This window comes from Oxyura jamaicensis, chromosome 26 (assembly GCF_011077185.1).
Source record: "Oxyura jamaicensis isolate SHBP4307 breed ruddy duck chromosome 26, BPBGC_Ojam_1.0, whole genome shotgun sequence".
Lineage (NCBI taxonomy): Eukaryota > Metazoa > Chordata > Aves > Anseriformes > Anatidae > Oxyura > Oxyura jamaicensis.
The window spans coordinates 4556226-4583774 of NC_048918.1; the positions used below are offsets into that span (position 1 = coordinate 4556226).

Genomic DNA, 27549 nt, shown 5'->3' on the forward strand with positions numbered 1-27549 from the left:
ATCCTCTGTATATTTCACATCAAAGGCCGATGTGTGCTTATTTCCTATCCTGGGCGGGTCCGGGCCCGCGGGGGCCAAGCGCCCCCCCACGCGTGGGGCTGCGCCGCCCGCCCGCTGCTCTGCGGGCTCCGGGGGCCACCTCGTGGCGACACGGCCAACAGCCGCGGGGCCCTGCCCCACTTATCCCCTTCTTTTCTTAATTTTTGGGTTTTTAATTGTTATGGTTTAGATTTTTTATTCTTATTTTCAATTTTCAATTTCTTTTGTTACGATTTTTTTGTTTCATTTATTTATTATTTATTATTTTATTTATTTGACATTTCTAACCATTGTTGACGCTTTTCCAATTCTTGTTTTCAGGGATGGCTTCTGCGATGCACCAGGTGGATGCTGCGGGCGCAGGGAGCTGGGTGCCCTCGCTGTCCCCTGGGACGTGACTTGAGGCTCCGGCGGCCACCGCTCCCCAGCCTGTGGAATGGGGGGGGGGGGGGAGGGGAGGGGAAGAAATCACAGAAATGCCCCCTCCTGCCCCAGATCCGGGGCTGCTGTCCCGCACTGCTGAGGCTGGGTGGAGGCAGAGCTGGGAAGACCCCACAAAGCCGGCAGCTTGAGGCACCGCGGGCCTGGGGCTGCTGGTGTACTGACTGCTTAAATAACCCCCAGCCCTTGGTAACGGGGGTAAGGGGACGTGGGATCACATTCTGGGAGATGCTGCGCATCCCTGCACCAACCCGTGCTCCCGGGAGGAATTTCTCTTGCTGCCTACGCCGCAGTGTGCTGGGAGCGGGGCGAGACCTCCCCAAGCTCGATGCCTTTTGCAGGGCAGCTCTGAGCGCAGCCAGGGCCCCAGGTCCTCAGCCAGAGCTGGAAGGCTTCCCTCGAGAGGCAGCTGCTTGCTGAGGACCTGCTGTGGGCTTTGTGTGCCACGGGGCTGGCGTTGAAGTTCACCGACCCTTCGGTCATTTCTCTTTTGCTGTCGCCTTCTTCCAGCTGCGAGTGGAAGAGGGAAGTCCTGCGTTCGTGGCTCCTTCTGGCCTTGTGACACCAGCGAAACTGCTGACACCAGCACGGGCGGATGGGGACAGCCGCTTCTGGCCGGGACCCTCCAGCAGAACCTTCTGGGGGCTCCCGGGGCTCTGCCTGCTCCATGCTGCTGCTGGTGGCGAGGCTGGGACCAGCCTGGGGCTCGGGGCTGGGCACTGGGGCCGTGCCTCCTGGGCCTGGTTCCTCCTGCAGGGCACGTCCCCTGCTTCTGGGGGCAGCTGGGGGACAGAGGGACGGGTGCCAAAACCCAGAGTTCTGAACTAATAAACCCAGGGTTACCGGGGACACGCAGGCTGTGCGTTCTATACCAGAAATGAAGAATTCTGATTTCCTGTTTTGCCCCAGCTGCAGAGGGGCAGCTCCAGGGCCTACTGCATGCCTCCCAGCACGGATTCCTCCTCTCCCAGCCCTCTTCTGGGGCTTGCTCGTGTCTTTGCTGGGTTCTGGGCTGAGCACGGAGCTGGGGCTCAACCGGTTACCCCCAGGACGGGCTTTATCCTTTGAGGTCGGGCTTCCCCCCTCCGCTGCCGCTCCTCGTGCTGCCGCTTTGTTCCCCCCCCTCGTTTCTCGCCGCTCCCAGACAAAGCGATGCGGGCGGCGTCGCCCCGGGGGGGGCTCGGGGCCCGGGGGGGGGGGGGGGGGGGCGGCTCTGGGGGCTCCCGGTGCCCGCGGGGTTCGGTGCGGCGGCGTCGGGGCCCCCTCCCGGTGCCCGCTGCCCCTCGGGGGTGGTCTCCTGGCGCCAACTCCCCCCAGACCCGCCTCGGGGGCGCCCAGGAGAGGGGCGGCGGGGCCGGGCGGCGCTCGGTGCCCCCGCCCCGCCGGGTGCTGCCCGTCCCCGCCCCGTCCCTTCCCCGACGGCCGGGGCCGGCCGCGGCGAGGCGCTGACATCAGAGCGGTGCCGAGCCGGGAGGAGGAGGAGGAGGCGGAGGAGGAGGCGGAGGAGGAGCCGCGGCCGCACCGGAGCGCTCCCTCTTCCCGTCGCCGCGCTCGGGGCCGGGGCGCACCGGCGGGGGGCGGTGGCGGCGGCGCTTCTCCCCCCCCCGCCCCCCCCCGGGGAGGCCCGGGCCCCCCCCCCCGCCGGGGGGGCCCCCCCCCCCCCCCCCCCCCCACGGGCCTCCCCCGCCGCCGCTGCCGCCGTTCCCCGGGAAGGGAGGCCTGCAGATCCGGAAGAATGCCATCACGGACGACTACAAGGTCACCACGCAAGTGCTGGGGCTCGGCATCAACGGGAAAGTTTTGGAGATCTTCAGCAAGAAGAGCGGGGAGAAGTTCGCCCTCAAGGTGCGCGCCGGGCCCCTCTTCCCTCCTCTCCCTTCCCTCCCCTCTCCTTCCCTCCCCTCTCCCCGGATCGGTCCCCCCCACCCCATCCCCGTTGCCCCCCGGCTCCCCCCGTCGGGGCGCACAGAGGCACGGGGCCGCCCGGCTCGGCTCGGCCCGGCCCGGCTCGGTTCAATCCTCGCTCCGCCCGCCCCGCTGCGGGCTGCTCGCCACGAAGCGCCCCGGCGCGCAGCTTCAGGGCTTTCCCACAGCGAAATAACATCCGCCCCGGCTGCCCGGGCAGCCCCGAGGCCGAGGGAGAAGCCCCCCCGCCCGCAGGCTGCCCCCCGGGGGGGGGGGTTCTCGCCCTGGTGCCCCCCGGTGACACCGCCCAGTGCGGGGCTCCCAGCACGGAGCTGACCCACGGGGCTGGGTGGGGGTCCGGGGGTCCGCCGGCTTCTCGGTCCCATTCCTCTTGGGATGGGGAATGGAGTCCCCTGAAACAGCTCAGAATAAGGAGCAGCGACCGTTCCCCACTTTGGAAGGGGAATGGTTTGGTGTTACCCTGCTCCTCCATCGTCCCCAACCCGCTCCCGCTCCAAGGGTGCTCAGCCGAGCAGCACAACCCGAGGGCCACCGGCAGGCGCTCGGTGTTCTGTGCTTTTCGGGTGAGCGTTTGGAGCGAAGGCGAGGAGCGCGGCTCCCTTCCGGAGAGGGACGTGGGCAAGTTCGAGGAGGCTGACGGAGCGCCGGGGGACACGGGCACGAACAGCCGGTGCCACGGGAGCGCCGTGTTCCCTAGCAGAGATGCGGCTGGCGCCCACGCATTAGCTGTTAAAACCTCGCCGTTACCCCGAGAATCGTGAAGGCTGAAAATATCACCGTGTGGATGCGTAACCCTCACCTCCTTTGTTTTTAGAGTTGCCTGTCTGTTGGCATCTGAGGTCCCTAACGGGAAGGAATGGGCAGGTGGGCTCTGGAGGTACAAATGGCGCTGCCGGGGTGCGCGGGGTCGCTGTGGGACAGCGCTCAACGCGTGCGGCTCAGCGGGGCCTTGTGCAGCCGGACGACAAAAGTTTGACGTTTCTTCCCAAAAGGCAGGCGATTGTCGTTAGCCGCACCCCGTTACGCTGCAGGATGAGATGTATTGTCAGCTCGTCGGAATGGAAATTAGCGAAATCCTCTTCTGTTTTGACAGACGCGCTCCTCACCACTTCTACAGTTGACTCAACTATTTAAAGCGTGGATTCCAGCACTTCCCTTTCGCAACACTGAAAGGGGAAGGATGGCAGCGGCGGTACGAGGATGGGGGACACCAAGCTCCAGTGGTTCCTTCCTGGCCAAACCCGGGCCGGGATGGTCGGGGCCGGAGGTTCGCGCTGTTGCCCTGCCGCTACCAGCAGACAGGGTTGGGATTTAGTGCTAGGTGTTGTGTTGTGTCCTTGGCCCTACTGAAAGGCGTCTTGTGGTATAGGATTTAATGGTTCGGTGCAGAATGGTTGTGCAGCTCTTGGAGGATGAGGTGCGCCCGATGGTGAATCTCTGTTTTGGAAAGTTGCTGGTCTTCTCCCCTCTGTCCCCTGCCCGGCCTCTTCGCACTTCCCTGGCGGAGAGAGGAAAGTTTAGCTGAGCTGTTGGATGCGTCTCTGGCTTTCCAAAGAGCAGCACAGCTGCTACTGTAAGTGATTCCTTCCAGCCCCTATAAACCTCTCTGCTGGGAGCCTGGGATCCAGGGCAAGCTGCGTGTGCCCTTCTTGCCCTGGGGAGCACGAGCTGCAAGCCGTGGCTGTCCCTCTCCAGAGACAGGACCGGACTGCGGAGCCCAGGGCTGGTGGGGGGACTGCCTGGGATGCAGCGTGTGCTGACGGCATCCCTCCCTGCTACACGGCCGGGATGACATCTCTGTTAGAGACCTGCAGAGAGGAATTTGGATCGGAATTACTCATGGGCTGCATCAGTGTGGAATGATGACCTAAAGCAGGATACCCAGAAGTGATTGCATTGGGTCGTCATGTTGCAGATGATGCTTAAAAGAATTCTCATGGCCCTTATCCAGGAGCCAGAGCTGAAATCTCTTCATGCTGCCTGCTTTGGTAGTGCAGCAAACCTCTCCATTCGGAATACTTTCTCTTTACATTTTCTGTTCCAAGATCTTGTACATTAATGCGGTCCTCCACGGGAAGGAAACAATTGGGTGTCTCCTGAATATTAATGGTGACTTCTGGATACGTTGTGCTTCCTCTTGGAGCAGAAGCAACTATTATATTGCTAAACCTCCCTCCCAAACAGAGAGACGCATATAAGTTAGCATTTTGCTGAGGGTCACTTTGCTTATGAACACTTTTCAGTGCTCTGGGAGAGTTTGAGCTCAGAGGCTGTGTCCCGGCGGCGGTGAAAACGTTATGGCCAATTTTCTCCTCTTTCTGGTGCAATAGCCCATGTCAGAGACACACCATGAAATAAAGCAGTGCTGTGTGCATGTTAACGGATGGTAGTTCTATTTGCTGCGCTGTACCCAGGTAAACCCAGGAGGTATTCCTTTTCTTATAGATCTGTATTGTTTTCCTACACCCATTATTTATTTATTTATTTATTTATTTATTTATTTATTTATTTTTTCCTGCTATCAAGGAACACTTCGAGCATGGAGTCCATGAATTGTCCGCTCAGGAGCCGATGGTTCTAAACGCAGATTTTTCTGGCTCGGGTCCTTCTTGCCCGCGTTCAGCCCTGAGCTGCCCGGCCACCCGCAGTGGGGACCCCGTGGTTTATTTGCTCCTGGGTGTGGAGCAGGGTGGGAGGGCGAAGGCTGTGGATTGGTGATGAGTGGAGCTGAAACGCGAGCTCTGGGTGGTTTCTTACCCCTTTCTTCCTTGGCGTGATTTATTACTAGGCTTGTCACCTCTGCAAAACTTACTGTATGTAGGTCACCGCTGACTGGACTTGGCGTTGCTCGTTGTGGTCAGGCTGTGGGCATTATGTGGTGCTGGCTGCGACGGTGGGGCTGGGAGCGAGGCTGTTGCGTGCTGCAAATTCCACTTTCAGCTAATCTTTAGGCGAGATGTTGGGCTGAAGGTGAGCTGTACGACTTCGGCGTTTCACAAGCAAATGGCAGGTAATGCAGACTGGAGAACGGGGCCCAGGGGCGGCAGGTGATGAGTTTTTCTCTGCCCTGTGTGTCTCTTGATGGAGCCGTTTTCCCTTAAAACAAACAAATGGCTCTCCTCACCCAGACCTCAGAGCAGGGAATGTTCATCTCTCCCTTCAGTTCCTGCAGAGCTGTCCCCTCTCTCTTGCAGCCTGGATTTTGGAGCATCCTTGGTGCTCTGGGGCGTGTTTGCGAAACACTCAGTCTCACTCGGTCTCCGTCTCATCAGATAACGTGAGCGATGGTTCCTCTGATGGAGGAGGAGGAAGGAGAGCCCAGTACTTTTGTGGTTTATTGTTCTTTTTGGCCGCCTGCCGTGGAAGTAGGGCAGGCAGTATCGGAGCTGCTATCAGCGCCGTGGATGAGTGTTTGTGTCGCTGCTGGCCTCGTGCTCTCTCTTCCATCGTGGGTCGGGTTTTCTACAAGGGTGTTTGAAGAAGCAAAGCACCCCGTTTCCCTGCAGCTTCATTTGAGATCAAATGCTTTGTCCCTCAGACATGCCAGCTGGAAAAATAACCCCTAAGTGATCGAGTGTACGAATATCCTGGGCTTACGCTCATGGGAAACAGACCTCGCTGTGTGTCTGCTTCTGTGTCAGTGGTGGGATTTTTTCGAGCTCTGCTATGTATTTTATGTAACCAAAAATGTCTTCACTGTGGATTTTTGTGCAACTCATAGTTTAAAAGCTGTGGAAAGTATAGTGACATCACTGGGGCTTTTCCAAGGCAGCGGTTTATTATCTCATTGACCAAAAGAGTTTACTGACTTGGGTTTTGAGTTTGTTTAAACAATTTATGATCAGCCATAATCCCTTCCGAATACATTACATGTTCCGAGCAGTCAAATCTACAACGGAGATAAACTGATAACGGCCTGGGAGCTGGGGGCTGGTTTGTGCTCTGGCACATGCTCAGGAAATGGTAGGGCTCTTCCTCTTAGTAATTGAATGCCTTCAGCCACAGGTCTTGCAGAGGAGGATCCGTGTTTCCTGTGCTCGCAGATGCTGGGATGCAGGGCTTTGGGGGTTTACAGGGAGCCTGTGCCTGCCCTCTCCCCCGTGAGCTTCGTGGCGTGCGTATGATTAATAGCCAGATACCGCCAGGTAAAATGATGAATTCCTTGTTGGTGCTGAGCTCCTGCCTGGCCCTCAGTGAGCTTTGGCCAGCGCAGGTGCTGTAAAGCACCGCGGTGCTGGGGGCTCCCCGGGCACGTGCTGCCTATCGTGGAGCTCTGTGTGCGTTTGGGGCACGGCATTAATAATAACTTGAAGCCGCGTGAAAAGTCAGGCCTGCTTGTGCGTTGGCTAGATGGGCGGCACGGGTGAACTCCAAGAAAATTTGTACCGAGGAAGCCTGACTTTTCTCCGAAACAGATGGGTTTGTGCTTGGGCTGCAAAGTGCGGGGGGCACGGGCTTTGCTGGGCCGTGCTGGTGTTATGGAGAGGGTGAACAGGGCTGGCTGGAGCCATGGCTAGGGGGGAGCAGCCGTTTGGCCACCCCAGCGGCACAAGGCCAACCCTGGGCTGTGCTCGGTGATGGCCCGAGCCCTCACAAGCCCCTCACAGCAGTACGAGGGCAGTAGCCGATGTTGTGTTTTAAACCCCATCCCTTCGCTGGGGCTTGCGCTCTCCCATCTTTGTACCTGCGCCATGTGAGCCACAGGGACTCGCTCTCTGCCGAAGGACCATGAGGAAGGAGCCCACGGCATGCCGAAGCCCCGTCCCCCTGCCGGCTCCGGGGACCCCCGTGGCGGCCCCGCGCCGCCTCCCGGTGCGGTGCGGCAGGCAGGCCCCTCTCGCGGCGCAGCGGCCCTGCACGCCTGGCCTCAAGTTGCAGCAGCATTCAGGCAGCATGACCTCACCTCCTGGTTTCCAAGAATAACGCGCTGCCTCCCCTCTGCCGCGCCGGGGCTGGCTGCGGCGGGCTGGGGCGGCTGCCGCAGGCTGCGGGGCTGCCCCTTGGGGCCCCTCTGGCTTGGGGCTCCCCTCCCCGACAGCCCCCGAGCTCGCCTGCCCCATGCGGGGGCTGGTTGGGCTGCTCAGCCCCTCTCTGTGTTGTGGGAAGGGGGTTGGGGGGGTGGGTGTGAGGCAGGAGTTGGGGAGAGGGTCTTCAGGAGCCAGCGGAGCTTGCAGGCTGCTGGTTTCGGGTGTAGACCCATAAGGACCAGAGTGATCCCTCCACTGGCCCCGCTTGCACGCAGGTGAACACAGCATTACCTGATTTCTCCCTAATAAACCAGCTGTGAGCCCAGGTGGCTGCGTTGGGGCTGACATTTTATAGAACAGCTTGGGTTGGAAGGGACCTTCTTGCTCCAACCCTGCTGCCATGGGCAGGGATTTCAGCACAGTCTGGGGCCACTGAGCATCGTGGTGATCTGTGGGGCAGTAAGTGATGCTCTGTTTTAGAGAGCACCTGGCCTGCAGGTTTGAGGACGGGGAAGGGGTGGATGCTGTGAGCAGGGGGCGATGCCCTGATGGTCCCTGGGCAAGTGCCTGTGCCCATGTGTGCTCACACAGGAGCAAGTCTGAATGCAGAGACCTCAAACAGCCTTTTAAGCCGCTGTTCCTTTATGCCTAGCGGCCGATTCATTTCAAAGATTTCAGCCTTTTAAGATCTTACCGGTTTGGGGAAGGATTGTGGTGACCACAGGTTTAATGCTTGCGTTAACTCGCTGATTGCTTCATGGCCTCAGGAAGGGACCGAAGGCCAAGAGTCTGAGTGCTCCTAACCCCCCTGCCCTGAGATGACCTGGAACATGGTTTTTGCTTGAGATGCTGTGAGCTGTGAAAACATGAAGGGTGGCGGGATTGTCCCCATCACCAGGCGGCTGGGAACAGGACAGGGTGCTGGTGCAGCCCCTCTGAGCACGTGGAGCCTTGCCACAGCAAAGTCCTGAGCCTGGCACTGCCGGGGAGGGTGACAGCATCTTCCACGGATTAGTGCCCTCTGTCGGCATGGGGCTTTGCTGGGACAGAATAAATGCTCCCCTCGGAGAGGGCAGGTGAGCAAGTTGGCTCAAGGGGTCCGTGACTGTCACGGCGTTTGCCGTCATATGTAATGAGATTATTTAAGCCGTTGGCGTCAGGGCTGCATGTGATTGTGTGCCTGGCCGTCCAGCGAGCTGTAGCCTAAACTAGAGATAAAGTTCAAAACACAAGCTCAGATCTGAATGTTACAGGGGCTTCCAGCCAGGCGGGGACTTTGCAGTTCTGCTCCCGTAAGATGTCCCGGTTTGGGATATAGCTTTGGGATCAGCGGAGGGATGGACTTGTCTGCTTCATCCTAATTATCTTTGCTGCCTCTCTTTGTGTGTCCCAGGCTGCAGCGGGGTGCTCCACTTGGGTCGAGCCTGCTCAGCTCTGCTGGCCTGGGACAGGAGCGTGCATTGGGCTCGGGTTGTCACTGCCCGAGCATTGCCTCCTGGAGGTAAAAGCTGCAAAACAGCGGGTCAAGGCTCTGCGCTATGGGGCTGAGGCCCTCCTGTGCTTTTTAGGCAGCCTCATCTCGGGGTTTCCACAGGGCAGACACGGGTGGGCACCTCCTCTGCTCTGAGTGTTCGCAAAACTGAGCAGCGCTTCTGTCTGCGGTCCTCGCCAGTCGTCTGGCCCTGAGCTGCGGCGCAGAGCTAGCATAGCCTCTTGAAAGGCTCCTCGGACTCCCTGCCAAATGTGTGTTTTCAGGGAAATCTGGCTGGAACAAAAGCTGGGGCTGCTGTGGAAATTTGGCAGCGCGTTGCGGCGGCCACAGTAGCCGCGCTCGGTGCTTCTCGAGCCAGTAGGTGCGGGCAGGAGCCGTGTCAAGCAGCGCTGCTCAGAAATGGGCACGGCGTCCCGGGTGTCTCGGCTTATCTGGGCTGCGGGAAGGTATGTGCAATCACATGCAAGCAAAGCAGAAAGAATGCATGTTATCCTCAGCCACTTCAAGAAAAAATAAAAGGGAAGGGAGGCTGGTCTGGTAACAGCGAGGTGTTTTTATTCTCGGTAGTTGTGACTGCCTCATTGTGTCTACCATCTTGGCATTTAAGAATGCTTCAGGACAGTTTTAACATACCCGATATCCACGTGCCTTAGCAAAAAGGCGGGGATGGTGCTCACTCTCAGCTGGTGCTGCTGTGGGTGCAAGTGCCCCGTCCCTGCGACTCCCGGAGCTGCCGCTTCCCAACACAGCCAGGCTGCAGGGCTCAGCTTAGCCTGCAACAGCCTCTTGCCGCCTTCTTGCTCCCCTCCAGGCTCTGCTGTGTCTCCCTCTTTTCCTCTCCAGCCGTTTCGCAACGCCGCTGCCCATTACATTGGGCAGATTGCTAAGAAAACACGGGCTGCTGTTGCATAAGTCGCTCTGCCGCAGTGGCTGGCTGCCTCTCCCTGGGAAGGGTGGGCTTGCCAGGAAGTTTAAACCGGGGTTATCTCCTGGAAGTCATCAGGGCTGTGGACCCGGTGTTTTTGGGTGGGAGTCCCATGCCACAGGCTGGGTGTGGGTTTCCACCCCGGTGTGTGGGGTGCGTGGGGCCTTGCCAGTGGGAAAGCTGCTTCGGGGAGCCCGTGAGCATTGCAGCCCCCAGCCTGGCATCTGCCTGAATTCCCTGGGAGGACGCCTTCACCCTGGCTGACCCAGGGGCTTGCAAGAGGCTTGCTTTTGTCTTCAGCGGGTGTCCCCGCAAGGAGCAGCCCCTTCCCAGTGCCAGGGACGTGAGTGAGAGCAACTGCTCTGGGACCAACGGGAAATTCGCTTTGAGTCTGGGTCTTGGACAGGACTTCAGAGCCCAGGACCGCTCCCTGCTTTCCTGTCTGACCACGTAAACACGCAGCCCTCTCCCGACAGGCGGGTGACGGCCAAGCTCCGGGGCCGTCCTGCTCCGGGGGCGCTGCCACACCTCGCCGCTTGGCTTTGGTGACTCAGTGGCTTGTTCTGTGTCAGAGCAGGACATCTAACGTCTCCCTCCTCGTCTCTTCTCCCACCCTCTTTATTTCACGCTGGGGAGGAAGCTTCCAGCATCTTGCTGTGAGGACGAGCTTCACGTGAAGAGCAGCTCCCTACCCACGACGTGAAATGGAATCCGGCGGGGAAGCGGTGCAGCTCCGTGGGGCTCAGAGGTGCCCTGGGTGCTCCTGTGGCCCCGGCTCCCAGCTGGGTGCAGCAAGGGAGGTGGCCAGCCTGGCCCGAGGTGCCTGTTGTTAGGGATGCAAATCCTGGGCTGCTGAAGCCTGGGTGAGTAACATGCCGGGGGTTTCATGCTGATTACAGTGTGGTCTCTGCACGTGGCTGAGCAGCAGCTCCCTCCCTGCGGGCTGGAGCTGCTGTGGAGCAGCATGCCATGCCCCTGGTGGGGCTGCCAGACCCCTGTCCCCTGCCAGACCCCTGTCCCCTCTCCTCTGCACGCCCAGACAAAGCCCATCACCTCTCCAGTACTCTGCCTTGGTGCTGGTTCTCTTTGAATCCATTCGTGGCACCTTCACTTAAGGTCAAACTTGTAACCCAAGGGACTTCTCAGGGAGCTAGCACTGCCAAAAATCTGTGGTATGCACAGCTTTGCTGTTATCGCACCGTGTGTGCACGCACACCCTCAGGGGTCAGCGGCTGGGGAACCGTCCCTCCCTGCTCTGAACCCTTGCTCTGGTGTCCCTGGAGCCCCCCAGCAACGTCAGAGAGATGCTCTTTATCTCCATCACCAGTATCAGATGAGGATTCACTGATGGGAGCCAGTTCATTCAGCTTTGCACAGCTCTGGCCATAAAGACGGGCTCTGTTCTGCAGGGCAGGCAGCTGTGCCTTTTTCCAAAGCATCCCTTTCGTATTTCTTTCTATCCAAAGACTGCGCTGAAGCAGCCAGGCGAGTGACCCTGGGAAGGAGGAGCAGGGGGGACGTGGTAGCATTGGGTGCTTTCCTCCTGCACAGGACAGGGAGATCCCACGGTATTGCAGTCAGCTTGGAGGGGACCCAGTTTCCCAAAACTAAACTGCTTGGTGTCACTGTGCCTGACAGGCTGCAGGGCTTGCCTTCGGAGAAACATCAGGGCTGCCGGAGCCTTTGGGCCAGAGGGCAGCCGTGCCGCACAAAGGCAGGACTGTCTGCTGCTTGGCTGCACCCAGCGTCCCCCCGGCCCCGAGCCCTTTTCGTCAATAAGTGGGATTGAAGGAGCTCAAATTCCTACAGAGCTGGACCCAGGAGCCCCTGGCCAGCCCCGGAGCCGCTTCCCCTCGCCCCATGTCCGTGAGGGTCCTGGGTGTAAGGGCTTATACGGGGCTGGCTGAGGAGAGGAATCCCGAGGAGCAGTCCAGATGCTGGGGAGGCAGCAAGAAATGCAGTGGTAGGTTTTTGATTGCTTGTTTGTTTAAATGCTCCTGCCTTTATGCTTTTATTCCCTTCCCATGCTACTCTAACAGGCAAAACATGTTTGGGGTACTGGGCATCTGTGGAAGGATCAGCAAGTCCTCCCAGAGCGTGTTTTCACTGTGTGTTTATAAGGTGCAAGCGGACAAAACCTCTGCTATCGACGCCTTGCTCTGTGGTGTTTCCAGTGCCGGACCTCTTAGTGGGAACAGCCCATGGAGACTGAGCCCAGCGGGTCCCTCTCGGTCCTGGAGAGAGGGGAGGTTTTTCCTCTGATGGTGTTTGTGGAGGCACGTGCACCCGGGCACTGGGTGATGAATTATGCATGCTTGCTGGATGACGTATTTCGAGGTTACGGAGCTGACCGGGATGCTGGTCTGGGCTCCGTCATGGCCCTGCCGGACCTCCCTCCCTCAGCCCTTCCCTCCCTCCTGCCCGCTCCCCGTGCCCAGCATGGGGCCGCTGCTGGCGTTACCGAGAGAGGCCGGGGAGAGCTAATAATAGCAGCTGTGTCCTGAGTGCTTTAATGAGGTGCCAGCAGGATGCAAAAAGGGCTTTTTAAAATAGAAGCCTAACTGTGTTTTCCCCTCAGCTGGAATTGTCTCGGATGCCTGGCGCAGAGGGGCTGAGCCGCGGCGTGCTGGGGGGAGCACGAAGCTGAGGGTGCTGAGTGCCAGGGTGCTGGGGCGGCCTCCCCGGGGCCCCCTGGTGTGTGGCAGGAGGCTCACGTCCTCCTCCGCTGCTGGGAGGGCCCCACAGCCCTTTTCGGTTCCTGTTGCTCTGAGGCCATGTGGAAGGGTGGCAGAGGCCCACAGGGAGGGCTGGGCCGCTGCTCGCCTGGCCGCCTGCTCAGCATCCTGCACTGCACCGGGGTCGGCCCTGAAATGCTTCTTGTCCTGGTGCTCAGGGGGAAGGTGCCCATGGGGAGCTTGGGACCTGGAGCTAAAAGCTTCTGGTTTTTAGCCTGATTAGGTTCATCCCAAGCAGGGGGGTTCATACGAGCTCCTCTGCAGGCCTCGCTGGGTGCTGGAGGTGCAGGACACCCCTGTAGCAGCAGCAGGAGGAGGAGGAAGAGGAGGAGGAAGAGGAGGCGCAGGGCAGCCTCTTGCAGCGAGAGCCCCAGGTCGGGGTCAGCATGCTGTTGGGTGAGATGAAGGAAGGAGATGGGCGACACAGCTCTGTGAGCCTCCCCTCTCCCCTGCCCCTTCATTAGCGCCCTCGTTACGTGCCTGCTGCAGGTCAGCTACACCAGCTCCGCTCCTGCCCCAAAGGGGATTTGTGCATCCCCAGGGACCTGGGGCAGGGGCTGCATCGGGGCTGGCAGCTCTGGGGAAGCTGGAGGAGATTTTAGGGTCATTCCTCCGTGTGTGGGGTGGAGGGACAAAGGCTGGAGGAGGGTGGCCATGGCGGCTGGGGGTGGGAGTGTGTGTGGGGAGGGAGGCAGCCGCGGGGCCCCTGCTTGCGCAGACAAAGGCGTGTTATGAAATCCCCGTGTTGCTCTTGTTCCGACCTTCCCCCTGCACGGCACAAAACCTCCTTTCAATAGGAGCAGCGGCCGCTTAATGCAGGAGCTGGTTACGCTTTGCAGGGCTGCATCCAGGCCACGTGGGGACCGGGGGCATAACACCTCCCAGCCAGCACGGGGCAGCCCCACATCCGCAGCGGTGCTGGTCGGATGCGAGCATCGTTTTTGGTTATGGGGTAGTCTGTGCTGGGGGATTCGTCTCCTCCGGGGTGATCTGGGGTGCTGCGACTGGGGTGCGTGTCCCTGGGCTTGACTTTGGAAGGTGTTTGTGAGCCCGGGTGTTGACAGAGCCCGCCGAGGGGTTGAAACGCTTCTAAACAAACCACCGAGAAAAGGACAGAGTGATGCAAAACGTGCCGTGTGTGCGTCACTGGGCTTCAAGGGCACGTAAATAAAACCTTGGTGATGTCCTGGGTGGCGAGAGGAGCTTCGGGAGCTGCTGCATCTTCAGCCTGGCTGGGAGAAAGGGGCTCCCCAAAAACGGATTTGGTGGGCTCATCTGGGCCTCGCTGTGCAGACAGGCAGAACGTGGCTTTGGGGCTGCTGGAGCCAGGGACCCAAAAGGATGCTCCAAGTGCCTGGTGGCTGCACAGCCGGCCACAGGTGGCCCCGTGGGGCTGAGCCTGTCTGTGTGTCCTCCAGGAGGGGACCCTACGTACACAGAGCCCAGAGCTGGCACCCTGCGCTGCCACAGAGGCGTGAGGGTGCTGCAGTGGGGTTGCAGCAGGAGGCTTCCAAGCTGTGCACGCACCTTTGGGAGGGAAGTGCAAAGTACGTAGGTCAGAGCTGAGTTAATGGTTTACGTTAGTGCTCACTTCTGTATCAAACACACCCATAAATATCAGCCTCTTCCTATCTCAAAGCACATACACGCACTTTTCCATTCACCAGCGCAGCGGCTCTGATAGGAAACCTAATTAGGTGCAGGACTTGGGGGGGGGGGGTCTGAAGGGAGGGCCGGGGTGGCCACAAAGGCTTTGCAAGGAGATGGCAAAAAAGCGTTCGTGCATGAACCCCTGGCCTCAGCGGGGCGTAGCTCGTGTGAAGATGTTCGCCCCTCCCTTGACTTCTCATTTTCCTTTCACTTTCTGTAGTGCAGATAAAAGGGCCCGAGGTGCTGGTGGCGGTGCTGGTGGCGGTGCTGGTGGCGGTGCTGGTGATCTCTGCCTTGCTCCCAAGCCAGCCGGTCCCATCCCCACTCAGACCTCATCTGGTGTCACTGTCACTGCTGGTGGGAGGTGACATCTCAGCACATGTAGGAAGTGACAGGCTGGGTTTGGGGCGCTGTGGCCGTGACACCCCCCATTCACCCCCTGCTCAAGCATCAGTCCGAGCTGCGTTGCTGGAACACGTCCTGGCTTGGGAGTGCTGGGGCCAGCAGTGCTGATGTGCTCTGCCCACCCGGGGGGTGATTTATCACCTCTGTTCTCCTTGTCCCTGCGGAGTGATTTATCCTCATCCCAGGGGAGTGTGACCGCAGTGCCCATTGTGGCACCTGTGTCTGCTGAGGGGCACTTTGGGTGCTGAGCCTGGGGTGCAGGGCAGGACCAGGGCTTTTCTCAGTCGATCCCAGGTCACACTGGGGGAATCTGCTGGTGCAGGCACCCATCCTGATGCCCTGTTGGCACCAGTGTGGTTAACGAATCTCCTGAAACACCCCAGGACACCCTCCTGCGTGACAGGACACCGAGGGTCTCGGTAATGATTGCTGAGGGCCTGTGCTGGGATCTGACCATGCAACACAAACCCCGCTGGAGAGAGGAGCAGCGGGGGAGTCACCCCAATTCACCCCAACTCCACGTTTCTTTGACGTGCGGTGGTGAGAAGAGGACGATCCCAAAACAAAACCCAGGAACCGAATGATCCCCCGGTGCTGTTTTTTCTCAGATACACGAAGCAGAGACTGTTTATTTATCTTCATTAAGCACTCTCGGCAGCCTGCTGTCGGTGTGCCGTCGCTACGAGGCGGTGAGTCAGCGGGGACACTTCGTGCTGCCGCCCAGATGCCGTTTACCTGCTCTGACTCTTCCACGAGCTCCGCAGCCCCCTCCTTACGCCCTCGTCCCCGATGTCCCCGCTGCGCTGGTGGCACTTCCCTCGGTGTTGGGGCAGTGTCCTCGGGCACCTCTCGTGGTGGAAGGTGCAGTGGTTTTGGTGCAGTGCTGTAGCAGAGGGGGGTGCCCCGGCGGCACGGGGAGGGGGGGACGCGGGCCCCCGGCAGGTGGCTCCTGTTTAAGCCCCAGCCTCTCTTCTGCTCCTCGCCTTTGTGCGCCCCGCAAGGCTTTTGTTGCTGCCTGAAAAGCCTGAATAGCTGCCACATCTGTCGTGGGCGAGAAAATGCTCAGCAGATGCCCTGGGCTGAGGGGGGTGGGCGGTGGGTGGGGGTCCCCAGCACCCCCCCGCAGTGGGAGCTTGCAGGGAATGGTGCAATGCTCACGGGTGCGCGAGGCTCCTTCGTGCTGGGGCTCTGCTGGCCCCGGTGTTGCAGGTCTCCTTGTGAAAGCATCGTGCAATGCTTGTGTCGCTTCCCTCGCCAGCCCTCCGTCCTCTGCTCGCTTGTGAAATTGCCACACAGCTCACGGGCTTGGGGGCTTTGCCTGTTTTGAGTTGCTGTCTGTAAGAGGTGCTTTGGGGGAAAGTAATCTGAATAATTCTCTCCCTGGGATGCTTTTTCCAAGCTTTCCATCCTCCTGGAGACAAATGGGTATCGAGGATGACCTCTGGTTCGAGGCAGTGGGGGGATGAAGCCCCTAACACGCTGCACACATGGAGCTGGTGGCTGTTACTGTCTTTCCTTACAATCCTTGTGCCCTGAATGAAGCTGAGCAGGGAGGCAGCCCCGCGGCGTGGCAGGCTGCGATGTGCTGCGGGCAGCACGTTGCCTCCCCAGGGTCGTGCGGCTGCTCCTCTGGACACGTCACCGTGGCACAAACCAACGGGAGGACGAGGTCTGGGGGCCGAAGGCTCTCGTCTGCTGCTCCGTGCACGGGCAGCCCACAGGGAGGTCTGCTCACCCCTGGGTGCTGCCCATAGAGGGGACGTAAGTGTAACGTAAGGGTCCGTGTGAGAGCCCCGATGATGTGGGTGATGTGGGGGAGGTTTCCTGAGCCGCATGTTTTGTCATTGCAGCGCTGTAACTGAACGATGAATGTTCCTAAATTGTGTAACTTCATTCCTCTTACGGGCCTGGGGCTTGCAGTTTGATTTCTCTTCCGGAGCTCAAGACCAGGCAGCACGAGGGGAAGCCGGGCTCCCTCCTGCTCGCTCTGTCCCAGCAGCGTTGGGGCTGGGGTCTCCCTGGGAGGCTTGGCTGTGTGGGGCGGTCCCCTGGGGGCTCCCAAATGCTCTGGTACTAACAGCAGAGAAAAGAAACAGGGGACGCGGTCTGTTGGTTATCCTGGTCCTGGCACAGCACGTTCAAAGTGTCCGGCACCAGCTCTGTGAACGTGTCACGCAACTGGTGCCAGTTGGCAACTGGTTCACTTGAAAAGATTGGAAGAAGCAAATCGTTTGAAGAGAAACCATTTTGCTTTATTAGGGAAAAATGCTCCTCGTCTCGCTGCTGCCTGGCCAGGACAGCCGCTGCTCTGCTTTCCTTCTGATAACGTGGGCGGGTGACAACTTGCAGGTCTGTGCTGCAGCCTGGTCCCACGACGTCGGGCTCTGCGGAAGGGGCAGCTCGGCTCCTCGCCCGTCCCACCCTGCAGCAGGCGCTCAGCATCTCCCCGGCTGGGTGCTGGGGACGCTCCCCGTGCGAATCCTGCCGTGAGTCACGGCGAAGCATCGTGCGAGGGGGCGGCGAGGCTGAATCAGGACGCGCACAGGCGAGGGACCGTGAGCATGTGTGTGCGGCTCCAGCTCCCGTGTTTGCTCTGCTCTCTTCCTTCCTTCCTTCCTGGCTCCCACCCACCTTCCCGCAGCTTGCGATAGCAAAGGGAAGCCCCTTACCCCGGCTCAGCCTGGGCAGAGCTTTTGCTGGCAGCAAACACAGGCTGGGGGCTGAGGGGCTGGGCACGAAGGGGCTTTGTGACCATGGACGAAGAGTCCCCTGCCCTGCCTTGGAGACCCGTACCAGCCCCGGGGGCTGTGAAGCTGTAGGGTGATGCAAGAGAGCGCAGCTCCCGCACGCTGCTGCCTGCCCAGGTGTTCCCTGCCTGCGTGTGGCTCAGCCAAAGCCTTTGAGATCTTGGCCTGCAGCCCTGCGCCGTCCGAAGGGTGCCTGGGTTGGCGGCCCCGGCCTTTACTTGCTAACTGGAAGTGGTTGCTCAAAGGTCAGGGTGTCTGCGGAGCGCCGGGGCTGCTGCTCCTCTGCAAACCTGCCTGCGCCCAGCAGGATCTCAGGGGCTGCAGAGCAGAAAAATTGGCTCAGCCGGCTGCTCTGAGCTTCAGCGGGTTTGGAGAGGTTTGGGAGCGAGGAGCGTGAGGATAAGGTAGCATTTTGCTAGGGAACAATTCAGAAGCGCAAACACCGAATTCTTCCCTACGCAGCCGCATTTGACGCACATCCAACCCTGTATAAACGCATGCCACTGCCCTGCTTTTGCTCCAGGGCATTTTGTAAAACACGGTGGTTACAGAGAGAACAGGGCCCTGGCTCGTTGCTCCCCGTGAGGCTGGCAGTGGAGGTGCTGAGCCCCGCAGCGCTGCCCTTGCCCTCTGTCTGCGGACGCTTTCGTAACCCGGATCCGGTTACGGCGCGCGGTGCCCACGGTGCTGCTGCATCCACGCTGCTCCCGGCCCCCCGGAGGCAGAGCTGCTGCGGGTCAGCCCTGTCCCTCCCCACGGCTTCTCTCGGTGCTCTGCAGACATCCAGTACCAGGGCAGTCACTATCTGCCTGGTGCTGGAGCATCCCCCTGCTCAGTGTTCAGTCTTTTTTTCCTCGTCTTTGAGCAATGTTCCCAGCTGTCCGTGGGCCTCTCTGTAAAAACACAAATTCCTGTTGGTTTCCCACCTGAAGTCATCGAGCTGGGTCTGCAGGAGCCGCCCTGTGGAAGGAGGCAGCAGAGATGGAGGCAGCTGAGCTGCACCCGGCTGTGTCGGGTGGGCTGCCCCTGCCCTGCCATCGCCCTCCAGCCTGGGCAGTGCTGACCCGGCCGTGCCGCCCACTGCTTGGCGTGCCAAATCTGCTCCTGGAGCTGCTCTGAAGCCCCGGGTGGCCCCGCCATGGGCTGGGGTGGGTGAGAGGGAGGGGGCAGTTAACCCTTTCTGGGCACTAGGGAAACACAAGGTGCTTTTCTGATCCCAGCCTCTTCCTCACAAGCCAAGGAATATAAATATTGCTGTGGCCATGGGCTGCCCTGGATGCCAGAGCTAAATTGGGGACGTGGGCAGTGTTACCAAACACACCCAAATACGTTGGACAAGTGACCGGAGCAAGCAGGAGACTGTGGAAAAATATCTTTGTTCTGCAGCACTAAAATGGTGTTAATTCAGCCTGGGGGCAGCGGATAAAGCCCTGAGCAGCAACTGGGGACATCAGGGCTTGGGTTCTCCCTGGGTGATGGGGATAAACCATTTTTTGTCTCTTTCCCCGCCTTCCATGATTGCATGGTGATGTATTTTAACCAGAAATTGAAAAAGGTGGTGCTGGGGCCGGGTGGCTGGACGTTTGCTGTTGGTTCTGGAGGGGTTTCGGAAGGGTTTGGCTGTACCCGATGGGCGCCATGGGGCAGGCGCAGAGCAGGCGGGGACGCGGCGCTCAGAATAGCCGTGACCGTGCTGCTGAGGCTCGCAGGGCGCTGTGCTGATCCCGTTACGTGCCGATGCCACCGAGCTGCCGGGAGGAGGGCTCTGCTTCCACTACGGGGCCGAGCTCGGGGAGCAGGGGATGCCCTGGTGCTGGCTGGGGAGCAGCAGTGCTGCCTTCGGAGCCACGCAGGGACCTGGGGTGCGGTGGAGAGAGAGAAGCAGATGAGCTATGGGTGGAAGAGCAGAGAAGAAATGTCACATCTGTCCTCTGCCCAAGGGTCTGCCCCTTTTGCTGTGGCCCAGCACTGGCACAGCGGTTGGAAGGAGCAGCGAGGAGAAGCAGGAGCAGAACGTGGGAGTGCTGCGGGCAGAGCAAGCCCCAGTGGCAGCACGGGGTCTGTGTGCGTGGGCAACACGAGTGCCCCAGTCCCATGGGATCCTTCCTTTGCCTCCTGGGGCTCCCGGCAGCCCAGCACCCTCCTGCCCGCCTGCCGGATGCTTTTACCATGGCTTGGGCATTGCCACATCCCTTCTGCATCCTCCTGACCCGCTGCGGCACTGATGCAGCCTCGCAGGGGCCGGCCTCTGGCTGGCACCGGGAACATTTCCCAAACAGCCCAGCTCATTCCCTTAACGAGGCTTAATCTCCTCCATCCCACAGCTAGCAGGAAATCGGAGGGAGGCCCGGCTGTTTGCTGAGCTGAGGTGCGGGGGGGTGTTCTGAAGGCTATCAGGCAGCTGTTTACTTGCCTGTGGGTGCCCGAGTACAAAAGCAAATGTCACGGCTGTGCTGGTACAGGTAATGGAGGCGGCTGCCTCCCAGCTCGTTGGAAATACAATTAAGCTCCTTTAAAAGCGCTCGGAGTGACCTCTGAAAATTGGATATATGTGTCTGTACCTCTCCTGTTTGTTCTGCTTAGAGTTATGCTAACTGTCTGCTTCCTGCTGCTCAATTCTCCCTGCGTGTAATTACAATTTCTTTTTTTTTTTTTTTTCCTTTTTTTTTCTTTTTCTTTTAAACTTCCTGACTCCCCACCCAGGCTTTTTGGGGCAGAGCCGTGAATAACAAAGCTTTTCTCCAGGCCCTGTCCCTGCCCTGCTGCCTGGCTTCTTCTTGGGCCGGCGGGGCTTGGAGGGGCTGCCAGCCCTCTGCCCTGTACCCCCTTCCCCAGAGGCTGTTGTGCCTGCACCAAGCTATCACGCAGAGGTGTGGAGCTGCCCTGGGCTGTGCCAGGTGGGATTTCGTGGGCTGGGGTCCCCCGGTGCTGGAGACGGGTGGCTCGGTGAGAAGGGAGAGGCTGTGCGCTCCCCTCATCGCCTCTCCTGCGTGTAAAGCTGCCTTGCAGCCCCCGAGCTGTGGGGAGCTTTCTGAGGCCAGGAGTGCCCCGAGTGCCTCCTGCCCTCTCTCACGACTCGCTCCTTGCTTTGCTTTTTATAGCTCCGCTGCTTCCTGTTTGCTTAGCGGCTCTGAAGCCGGCCCAGGGGCTGCTGCGAGCGGTGATGGTGTCCTGGGGGCTGGGGCTGGCGCCGTCCCCTCCACCTTCTGCAGTCGTCATCGCCCTTCCCTCTGCTCCCCGGGGCACCGCCGAGTCCCAGCGTTTGGGGGCAGGAGCCCCGTGGTGGCAGAGCCAGGGATGCGGGAAGGGACACGACCAAAAACCCTCGTGGGTAAGGGCTGACGGGTGGGTGTCGGGGTTGTCCCTGTCCCTGTGGCGAAGGGCGAGGGCAGTTGTGGGCAGGATTGCAAGTTGCTGTTCCTCTGCCAGGGCTTACATTGATACAGGTGGGCGCAGCCGCTGAGAGTTTCATTTATAAGAGGGCAGCTCATGTCTTTTGGGGCCAAAGCAGGTATAAACCCTTTTAGCAGAGCACGGTGCACCTGGAGAGGGATCCTGGGTGTGATTTTGGGTCCTGCCACCCCGGTGGCAGCCTCCTGGGCTGTCTTGTTGCAGCACCAGGTCCTGAGCGGACGATTAGGCTGTCGCATGCTGCAAAATGACCAAACCTGATGTTTCCTGCCCATGCACAGCCCTGGGGCTGTTTCTCGTCCCTCCGTAGCGTGCGTCCCCCCCTGGGGATGGGGTGTTCCCATCTGCCCCGCCGGTCACCTCTCCTGTACACACTGCGGCTGGTCGGAGGGGTGTGGGGGCAGCCTTTTTACCAGCCGGGATGCTCTGGAGGGAGCTGTGGAGACAAGGCATTATTCTTTTTTTTTTTTAAGGCCAGCCTGTTCTGGTGCTGGAGCCGCCGCTGCCGAGCCGGGGTTGCAGACCTGGTCCTGGCTGGGGGCAGCGGGTGTTGTGCTCCTCCGAGCCCGGCCCTGAGAGCTGCTGGAGGCAGGAAGGAAGATGAAATGCACTCAGGATAGACACTGTTGTTGCTCTATATTTAGGAGTATAATAATTAAGGCTGGTTGTTTATCCTGACAAACACGGTAATTAATAGTCTGTGGCAGACTAGCTAATCCTTCCTGCACCTGGGAACTGTGAGCTGTCTCGGGGAAGGGCAAGGGCCTCATTAAAGGGCTGCTGCTGCTTAGGTGAAAAGCCTGCTATTTAGGGAACATCTGGCTGTTCGCTTGGTCCCCTCCTCGGGCCTGCGTGCTGTGCTGCTGCTGGCCTCCGAAGCTGCTCCTGCGTCGTGCCCGTGCGTGGGGGACCCCAAGTAGGACGATGCGCCTGTCCCACAGAGCAGGAGGCTGATGTTTTAAGGCAGTGGTGGTGGCTGGATGCAGATGGTGGCCCTGGGGGCAGGAGTCGATAGGCAGTGAGTGGCTGCAGGGCAGTGCCAGCACATGGCCGTGGGGCAGAGTGTGGCTGCCTGGGGGCTGCGAAGGGCAGGGCGAGGCCGTTGGGTGGCACGTGGGGATGCAGTGCTGCTGGTACGGCGTGAAGAAGCTCTCATAAATGCAGTGAGGAGTCGCGCTGGTTGGTGTCACACTGGCAGGGCACTGGCTGCAGACCTCTGGGGTGGGAGACAGGCAACAGGCAGCTGAGATAAGCTTCCGAAGTGAGGCAGTGAGGACAAGCAGCTTATGCTGCTGTAAGGACGTGGGAGGAGAAGGGTAGAGAGGAGCCCTGAGTTCGTTGGGGAGCGAGACCGATTCAACCCCTTCTGATGCACAAGCCTGGCTTCTGCTGGAGCGCTTTGGTACTGCTGCTGGGACGGAGGAGCAAGTGAAAGCGCTCCCCGGGACATCTGGCTCCCCTGCAACTGCTGCTTTTGCTCCATCCTCCGTCCAGGGTCACCAGAGGGGGTTCGGGCGTTCAGGTGAGGGTTAACAGGTCCGAGCGAGCCCTGTCACCCTCCCTGGCGCCCTCCCCGGTGCCTCTCGGGGCGGGTGGCTTCGCGCTGCTCCCGCTAGATGGGGATGGAGGCATTGCGCTGAGCGCCCGAGCGCCTCACCGCAGCCTGCGGGCAGCATCTGCGCTCGGGCTGCAGCCCTGCGTTCCCCCCACCCGGGCACTGTACCAGCGGGGCACTGTCCCCTGATCTCCAGCAGGTGCCAGGCTGGGCGCTGACGGGGGTTTTGCTTCTCCCGCAGATGCTGCAGGATTGCCCCAAGGCCCGCAGGGAAGTGGAGCTGCACTGGAGGGCGTCGCAGTGCGCGCACATCGTCCGCATCATGGACGTCTACGAGAACCTCTACCAGGGGAGGAAGTGTTTGCTCATCGTCATGGAGTGGTGAGTCCTGGCTGCTGGTGGGCTCCCACGCCGTGGCGCTTGGGTGATGGGGAAGGGGGAACCCGGCCCTGTGGCGTGGGCACTGGGGACACCATGGGGACGCCGGGCCCAGGAGAGGCATAGCATTGGTGATGTTTGCAGGATGGACTTCCAAGGTGCTGCGCGCCCTGGGTGGGAGCGGCGCTGGCTCTGAGTCATTCTGAAAACTTGCTCAGCGCTCGGGAGGCTTCAGGCCTGGGTTCTGGTAGCAGATGGGTCATAACCAAACTGGCTTTGGCCATGGAGAGCCGGGGTAGTCGCTGGGTTCCTGGCACCCAGCGGCGCGGTGCGGTCTGCGGGGCAGCGAGCAGCCGAGCAGAAGCGCCTGGCGCAGCAGCTGCTGAGCGAGGCTGGTTGGGGTAGATGTCTGATATAACATGGGGAGGAGGAGGAATGAAGGGGAAAGTATTGAAACCACATCCCAACCGCAGCTGTGATTTGATGTAGCTTCCTTGCCAAAACCTCTCCCCTGGCAAGCCGGCAGGTTGCCTGGGGGGGGCCGAGGGGACAAGCGGCGCGGCGAGCGGGCAGGGCGGGCAGCACGGCAGGGGTGGGGAGAGGCACCTGAGAACCACACCGGGCGGCTGCGGCCGGGATGAGCTCGTGCGATGGGCGCATCTACCTGCGTGGGAAGGGAGCAGCTGAACGATAGGAAACGAGTCCCCAGAGCACCGACAGCTCCGTGCAGCCCGGCTGCGATGGCTCCCCGATGTCCAAGGGGCGTTGTGGGCGTAATGCCCCGCAGGAGGCAGCGCGTGGGCCGTAACGTGACCGCACAGGGCCCAGGTGGCTCGGCGCTGTCCATGTCGCAGCTGTCCAGCCATGTCCAGGGCGCTCCCTTGAGATGCTCTCTGTGCTGGGAAAGCCGGGAGCCGTTTCTGCTCGAGTTAGATAAGACAGAGACAGGAAATGCTGTTATCCCCGTTCTCATGGAGAAGCGATCCCTGTTCTTATCCCTGATCTCTGTTGGAGTCGAGCCTTTCCCTAGGGCACCTGAGGAGCCTTTGATGGGGGCGGGAGCTGTGATGAGGTTTCCACAGCCCTTCTCCAGCACCTTACCTGCGAGCTGTTGTTCTGCAAGGGGTCCGGTCCCCACCTCTCCCACCTACCAGCCGATGTGAGCTGTCCCATGCGGGTCACAGTGGTGGAGCCCTGTGCTGTGCCCTGGCCGTTGGGGCATTTAGGAGGTCCCCGAGCAGCCCGGTGTCTGCTGGGCAAAGGGCATGTGGCCCCTCGCCGGCACCTCACCTGTGCAGCCGTCTGAGCTCAGCACTTCGCACGGCGTGGGGTTTGGGTTTGCGTACTGCTGAGCTCGGTCTCCTTGTGAGCTAAAGTAGGCCAAGCAGGCTGGGAGTGCTCTCACCACGGCAGAGCATTTCGCCGTCTTTACTGTAAATGCATTTTTGTGGCTTGGCACGGAGACCACGTCCGTTTGCACCCCGTGTCTCTGCAGCATGTGTGAATCCTCTGCCCTTCTCATTTCTGGAAGAGGGAGGCTCTGAAGCGCTCAGTGCCCAGAAGTGCTGAATGAAGGGCAGGGATGGAGAAAAGAGAAATTTACTGCTGAGCTTGTGTGGCACTTGGCTGAGCGTCAAAGGCTTTGGTGCTGCTTGAGCTGGGGCATCTCGCAGGGCTGCTGGCGAAGGCGCTGGGGGGCCTGCGCCCACCTAACGCCACCCGCTTCTCTTGCAGCCTGGATGGCGGGGAGCTCTTCAGCCGGATCCAGGACCGGGGAGACCAGGCCTTCACAGAACGGGGTACGGAGCCCGCGGCACCCTGCGCCTCGGTCCATGGGCAATTCCTTGCTGTTTGTGGGAGCGTCTCTGGTTCGGCCCATTTCCCTGGTGGCCCTTGGAATTAGCAGCAGTCGCGTTTGGGCAGTGAGGAATTTGGATGTGAGCGCCCAGCCCTTGATCACGGCCCTGATTTTTTTCTGCTCGGTAAAGAGCAGAGCTTGGGAATGTTTTCTCAGCTTCCCCTGTGCATCCGTTGCATGCAAGCACAGAAACACTCCCCTGCGCTCCAAAAATGTGAATTCTGGGGGTATGGCTTTCATAGGGAAACCACCGTCTGCGGGGTCACTGCTTGGGAAGGGAGGTTTTGGGGAGAGGAAGCCCTTCAGGCTGCAGCCATGCTCTTTGGCTCCTGGTCCGTAGAGTAGCCAGGGAGCAGTGCTTGTTGTAACTCACTTTCAATGGCTTCCTTGCTGCTTCAGAGGCTTCAGAGATAATGAAGAGCATTGGGGAAGCCATCCAGTACCTGCACTCGATCAACATCGCGCACCGGGACGTGAAGGTACCACGCTGCGCACTCACCCGCGGTGCTGAGCCCTGCCTGGCCGCAGTGCTGCCGGGGCTGCTGCCAGCCCTGCCGCTCACCTCCTGTCCCTTGTCTTTCCACAGCCGGAAAACCTCTTGTACACCTCCAAAAGGCCCAATGCTGTGTTAAAGCTCACTGACTTTGGCTTTGCTAAAGAAACCACCACGCACAACTCCTTGGCCACGCCGTGCTACACGCCGTACTACGTGGGTAAGCCCCGAGCGCTCCCAGGTCTGCAGGGCTGGGGAGGGTCACAGCCAAGGGGGGAGGCTTGGAGGGGGCCACGCTTGCACCCCTGCGGTGCAGCCCCTCGGCTTTGTGCCTGCCGTGACCTGATCACAGAGCGGTGTTTGGGATGGCTCCTTGCTGGGTGCTTTGTGCTGCTCTTGGTGCAGTGTTTGCTGCTTCAGAGGACGAAGCTTTGCCCATGCGTGTGGGTTGAGCCATGTGCACAGCACCAGGCTCAGCGCTGTGTGGGCAAAGTGGCCATGCCCACGCCGTAGCATCCCCTGTGCTGCAAGGTTGCACCACCCCAGTGCCTTATGCTGGAGCCCCCATGCCCCAAGGGGCTTTGTTTGCCCCCCCAGCACCCTTACACCGTGTGTCTGCCTCTTTCTTTCACCAGCCCCCGAGGTGCTGGGCCCGGAGAAGTACGACAAATCCTGTGACATGTGGTCCCTCGGTGTCATCATGTACATCCTGTAAGTCACCCGGTCCCTCTCCATCCCAGCGGGTACCGGGGGGCTCCCCCAGAGCCCGGGCACCACGCACTGATTCTGCCCCCCACTCCGTGCAGGCTGTGTGGGTACCCCCCCTTCTACTCCAACCACGGCCTCGCCATCTCCCCCGGCATGAAGAAGCGGATCCGCATGGGCCAGTACGAGTTTCCTAACCCCGAGTGGTCCGAAGTGTCAGAGGAAGGTAAAGGTGGTTGTGGGGGCGTTGAACTGGGCTGGGGTCTGCTGGGGGAACACACGCGGGCGTTTTGGGGTTGGGGGGAGCTGCCTGGGCCCTGTTCACACGCCTCCCCGTGCCCCCTCTTGTAGTGAAGCAGCTGATCCGCAACCTGCTGAAGACGGACCCGACCCAGCGCATGACGATAACGGAGTTCATGAACCACCCCTGGATCATGGTGAGTGTGAGGCTGTCGGGACAGCGGGATGGGGATGGGGATGGGGACAGGGACAGGGCGGGGGCAGCCCTGGCTCCTGGCTGATGCTGCCCCGCTCCCCCCACAGCAATCCATGCAGGTGCCACAGACGCCGCTGCACACCAGCCGCGTGCTGAAGGAGGAGAAGGATCTGTGGGAGGACGTGAAGGTAAGGCCCTGGCCTGCTGATTTGGGCCCACCACGCTCTGTGCTCCGCGTGCCGCCTGGTTCTGCCTCCCCCTCGCACTGGGAGGGTCTCAAGTTGGGCTGATTTGTGCTGGAATTGCAATTTGGTGTAAAATTGGAAAGCAAATGGTTCCCAGGGGGCACACTGAGCTCCCTGTGCTGTCCTGTGGATGGGGGGGAGGCTGGAAAAATTTCCTGGGGGTCTGCCAGTCCCATCCCACAACTTGCTCGTGAGCAGCGGGACCAAGGGAGGAGGGTGGGGGGGGTCCTGCCCTGGGGGAGTCCCTGTCCTTGGGGAGGTCCCTGCCCCGGGGGGGTCCCTGCCGCCCCGTGGTGGTGCTGACGAGTGCTGTGCTGTACCCCCTCCCCTCAGGAGGAGATGACGAGCGCGCTGGCCACCATGCGAGTGGACTACGAACAAATCAAGATCAAGAAAATTGAGGATTCCTCTAACCCTTTGCTCATGAAGAGGCGAAAGAAAGCCAACCCTGCGGAGCCCACGGCGCTCCCCCACTGAGGGCACGAGCACCGGCGGCCCTCGAGAAAGCAATAACTATATATATATATTTTTTAAGAAAAAGACACAAAGAGACAGACTGTTCTATCAAGCGCATGGAATTCAGACATTTATACCAGACTAGTTATTTTTAGCTACTCACCTGTGTTTCTGACCTTTCTGGAGCAGGCGACGCGATATCCCCGTCAGATCCACGCGCGTCGGCCGGGGGGTTCTGTCCTGTAGGTGGATGACACCGATAATTGGATTTTATTTTCTTCTTTTGTGAAACATTTCGGCTTTTTGGTTTTTGTTTTGTTTTGTTTTCCTTCCTTCCAAAGACATGGAAATTCCTGTGGTGACCTTTGTAGGGTATATAACGTATACGTATTTTTTAAAAACTACTGTAGAGCTGAAACCCAGGCAGCGTGGCCCCGGGAGCGCTGGCTAGAGGCAGGCTTCGGGCAGGGGGACAGGGACAGGGATGGAGATAGGGATGGGGAGCTCCCTCCCCATGGGGGGACGGGGATGTAGAGCTCCCTCCCCATGGGGAGACAGGGATGGGAAACTCCCTTCCCGCAGGGCTAGAGGGATGGGTGCAGGAGGGCGCATGCTGTTCGCCAGCCTGGAAATCCGCTGCTTTTAAAGCACACTTAGGGGGAAAAATAAATAAAAAAACACCACC

The 27549-nt window shown here is 60.0% G+C and overlaps 1 protein-coding gene across 1 annotated transcript; it reads left to right on the forward strand.

The window, feature by feature from the left end:
• Positions 1-1075: 1075 nt before the first annotated feature.
• On the forward strand, positions 1076-27239 carry MAPKAPK2 (MAPK activated protein kinase 2). The gene is made up of 11 exons (XM_035347389.1): positions 1076-1159; positions 1936-2325; positions 22535-22674; positions 24406-24470; positions 24929-25008; positions 25116-25242; positions 25658-25733; positions 25829-25953; positions 26079-26164; positions 26271-26351; positions 26742-27239. Exons 1-11 carry the CDS (start codon positions 1076-1078, stop codon positions 26883-26885), a joined length of 1398 nt encoding a protein of 465 aa, XP_035203280.1. The 3' UTR covers positions 26886-27239.
• Positions 27240-27549: the final 310 nt, after the last annotated feature.